This window comes from Sesamum indicum, linkage group LG9, assembly GCF_026168435.1.
Source record: "Sesamum indicum cultivar Baizhima isolate 11 linkage group LG9, ASM2616843v1, whole genome shotgun sequence".
In the NCBI taxonomy this organism is placed as follows: Eukaryota; Viridiplantae; Streptophyta; class Magnoliopsida; order Lamiales; family Pedaliaceae; genus Sesamum; species Sesamum indicum.
In genome coordinates this window covers 16,567,237-16,571,280 of record NC_142665.1, presented here as the reverse complement: position 1 = coordinate 16,571,280, position 4,044 = coordinate 16,567,237, and the positions used below count along the sequence as shown (strand labels likewise).

The following is a 4,044-nucleotide window of genomic DNA, read 5'->3' as shown; positions in this document are numbered from 1 at the left end:
TTTAAATTTGTAAAATTATCAAATTAGTCCTTTTTTAGAAAGAAAAATATATACTTTTTTTTATATTTTTGTATGAGAATATGATGTAATTAGCTAGTATGAAAAAAAAAAAAAAACTTTGAACTCCTATAAACATAATAACATAGCTTAATGTAAAATTAAATAGTCTCTCTCTTTTTCTATTACACTTTCAAAAGTGACAAAAAATAAAATAAAATTATGAATAGATTTTATAAAAATTATCTAATCTTTAAATATAATTAAAAATTCTAAGTATGTTCTTTAATTTTAAAAGTTAAAGATAAGTCAATAAAATTAATAGCTACGATATTTTGAAGAAAAAAATTGGTGAAATGTACTTTTAACTAAATTATTTAGTGGATTTCATATATGTATAAATTGCTTTTAATCTAAAATGAATTATACATATATGAAATCCACCAAATAATCTAGTTAATAAGAAAGTACTTAATAACGAAAGCCAATGGTTGATTTTAAAGAGAATAAAATAAAAGGTCTAAAGACAAAACAAAAAAGACGGTAAGAGAGAAAAGAGAGAGGAGGAAAATGGGGAGGAAAAAAAAAAATAGGCCAGAAAAAATAAATGAGAAATTGGGACAATTATCAAATGGGTTTAAAATTTGAGTAGACTTAAAAAGAATTAAATATATATATTTCTTGTATAAAGTTCAAATATAAATATTACAAAAATGAGCTTTGTGAAGTGGATTTTTGCTAATATATTATTATGGGATTATATAATTCAATATGAAATTCTTCTAAAAAATTAATTATTTTATTAAATTATTATATATAATTTGAAAAATTAATTATAAATTTAGTTCTGCAGTTCGATTTTTGACGGTATTTTTTAAGCTATAATTTTAAAATAAATCAATAGTGCGGTGTAATTTTACTCTAAATTTAGAATTTTAGATCAAAAATAAATCATAAAAGTAATTCGATTCAATCAAATTTGAACTATTTTAGGCGATTTGGGCATTTCTCAATGGATTTTTCATAAACATGAAAACTCCCCTTCCACAGACAACACACACTCACGCACTAAAAATTTCCTGGTTTTCTCATATTTTCCGCAAAGATAGTAAAGCAAATTCGTATCCTAAGAATCACCGCAGATCGTCTATGACACCAACATGATACGTTCGGTATTGAATGTTTTCTCGTGCTCCATTTTCTCCGGAGCATCACTATTTTCGTGGGATATTATGACACGGAGATTTTGTCGGGATCTTTCTCTGCTACATGTTCCTTAGTTTGACGGGCTTTGGTCTTTTGACCCTTTTTCTCTAAGTCTTGATCCGTCTCATCATATATTGTTTGCAAGGACATAGAAGATATTAGTATTACTTGAGCTTTTCATCGAATTTGTGGGTGCTTTTGTGAGATTTCTAGATAAGGGTCGGTTGATATTGGACAAAATACCTTTTGTTCATCAGTAGTTTAAAGAAATCTTTCTCCAATCGAAGCTTTGTGGTGGTGAAGCTTACCGATCACACACTGATCCAAAGGCCCTTTATATCTGTTCATAGAAGCCCACCTGTTTGATATTTGGTAACTTTATTGAATGAAGCACTTACATGTTTTATGATATGTGGATTTGTCCTTTTTGATTTGGATAGTTGTATTGAGGAAAAATATTTTGTGGGATTTTCGTTTCGATGCAGAATCAGATTGATAGAGTTATGTCATTGCAAAAACGGATGGGAGAGACCGAGGAGGAGCAGAAGAGGGCTAAACAAAAGCTCAGCGTTACTGAGGTGGAGGAGGATCTTGTTCTTAATCATCAGGTTGATATGCACGAGGAAGGGGAACTAATGATGGAGCTTGAAAATATGAAGAAGTTGCTCTCTGATTTGCAAAATGAATTGAAGAATAAGGATGAAAAGATCGATTCTTTAGAAACGGAGGTTGGAAAAGCAAGAGAGGTCGAGTTGGTGTTGGCGGAGAGGGATATGTATTTGGAGAAGTTGAACGAGGAATTGAGAATTGCAAGGGAGAAGGAGCAAGATATGACGGTGTTGCTCTCTGAAAATAAGAGAAGGATTCAAGAACTAGAAGCAGAAGCAGAAAGCGAGAAGCAGTCGGAGTCCATAATGGTTGATACGTTTGAAGTTCGGTCTAAAGAGCTTGAGGCAACGAAGATTGAACTCGAGAAATCAAGGTCTGAAATCAGTACTTTAAGGAATCGGGTTGAATCGTTGGAAGAAATGTCGAGGAAAAATAACAGAGAGGTTGAATGTTTGAGTAGTGAAGACAGCGGTAGTAGTGAAGACAGCAGTAGTTCTAAAGACATGGAGATCAAAAGTCTCATTGTTGAGCTGCAGATGACAAAGGAGAATCTGGCTCAAGCCCAAGAATGTGAAAAGCAGGCGTTGCTTAAGGTGACTTGTCTACATGATGAAACGGAAGCACTCAAAATGGAATTGAATAGAGCTCTTGAGGCTGACGAGAAGAGTACAAAGGCCTTGGAAGACTTAGCTTTCGCACTTAAAGAAGTTTCAACAGAAGCCAATTACGCAAAGGAGAAGATGAGTTTTACAATAATCGAGCTTGAGCAAGTGAAAGGAGAAGCTGAACTGCTGAAGACAATGTTAAGAAACACTGAGGAAAGTTTTCAAAAGCTCTTAAATCAAGCTAGACAAGAGGCAGAGTTAAACAAAAACACTGCAGAGAGACTGAGATTAGAAGCAGAGGAAACAGTCATGGCTTGGAATGGGAAAGAAATGGGCTTCGTTGGTTGCATAAAAAGAGCTGAAGAGGAAAGGGTTATCACACAAAGTGAGAACTGTAAACTTGTCGAGTCGCTGAAAGCAGCTGAAACTATGGCACGGGCAGCAAGGGAAGAAACGCACAAATTGCGGGACATACTTAAGCAGGCTATCAGTGAAGCCAATGCTGCAAAAGCAGCTGCAGATATTGCTCGAGAGGAAAACTATCAACTGAAAGATTGTCTTTCCGAAAAGGAGGAGGAATTGCATTTCCTTACAGAGGAAAACAAACGCCTTACAATTAGCGAAGCAGCAGCTCAAGAGCATGTGAGGGAGATTAATAGATTGCTCTCATCAGTTTCATCAGAACTGAAGACGGAGGATGTGGAGGAAAATGGGATTCTGAGCTCACCTGATTCGGATGATCAACGAGACAAGATGGACAACAGTGAGACTTTCAGCTTTAATCTTGAAGGCCTAAAGTTCATGACTGAACCTGAAGATTCAGTCAACAAAGTTTTGGATAAAGATCCCATGAAGGGAGGAATACTGAAAGGCTCAATATTTGATACTGATGCAGAAACACCATTGTCAGAGCCTCGTACACCAATACCAGTTCTTTCCCACGAAAGGAGGTATTCGTTTGCCTTCATAGATGATGAAGGATCAACAGATTCAGCCGATTTTTATCACTCAGACAGTGCACTCGATGAGCCAGATAGCAACGGAAGTTCCAAAAAACGATCGAAATCAATGTTGCAGCGAGTGGGAAGTCTGATGATGGCCAGAAAAAGTCCATCCAACGGGAAGACCATTGTGGCACAGCCTTTGGCCTGAAAATGGTTAAAGTGTTGTTGCCAAGTAGATTTCTTCAATGTACATCTCAAACATGTTACATATAGTGAAGGAAAACAAGAAAGAATATTGCCTGATTTTCATACATTAAATGAAATCTTGATCATGTCTTAGCATCTTACTGATGGAACCTCTTACATATGACAACCATCTTCTTAGATATTGTTTAGTTTGTGTAGGAGTAAGCATACGCAGTCAAAAACTAAACTACAAAGAGTGAGTTGTATAGCATTGTATGAATACTATAATCTATACTATATATTATGGGAAAATCCCTATACTACCTACCTGTTTGAATGGGTGTAGATTAAAATGCTCTTACATATATTTATTTCTTCGATACCACACTTTTTCCAATTAGCTTTATCAATAAATTTTTATTTATACACATTTCAATAAGTAACAATCAGCCGGTCAAATATATACTTTATTAAATAAATACAGATTAATTACAACT

The 4,044-nt window shown here is 34.6% G+C and overlaps 1 protein-coding gene across 2 annotated transcripts; it reads left to right on the top strand.

Annotated features, from left to right (window-relative positions):
• The first annotated feature begins 1,024 nt into the window (after positions 1 to 1,024).
• Positions 1,025 to 3,708, top strand: LOC105178284 (uncharacterized). 2 transcript variants are annotated; one of them, XM_011101734.3, is made up of 2 exons: positions 1,025 to 1,575; positions 1,689 to 3,708. In XM_011101734.3, the coding sequence occupies exon 2, from the start codon at positions 1,707 to 1,709 to the stop codon at positions 3,567 to 3,569; it is 1,863 nt and encodes a 620-aa protein (XP_011100036.1). In that variant the 5' UTR covers positions 1,025 to 1,575; positions 1,689 to 1,706; the 3' UTR covers positions 3,570 to 3,708. The 2 variants fall into 2 exon arrangements, with proteins under 2 accessions (XP_011100036.1, XP_088740664.1); XM_088884538.1 differs by lacking the exon at positions 1,025 to 1,575 and having other exon boundaries at positions 1,582 to 3,708.
• The last annotated feature ends 336 nt before the right edge of the window (positions 3,709 to 4,044 follow it).

Coding starts and splice junctions, on each gene's coding strand:
- LOC105178284 (XM_088884538.1), top strand. CDS start 1,683: ATGCAGAATCAGATTGATAGAGTTATGTCATTGCAAAAACGGATGGGA.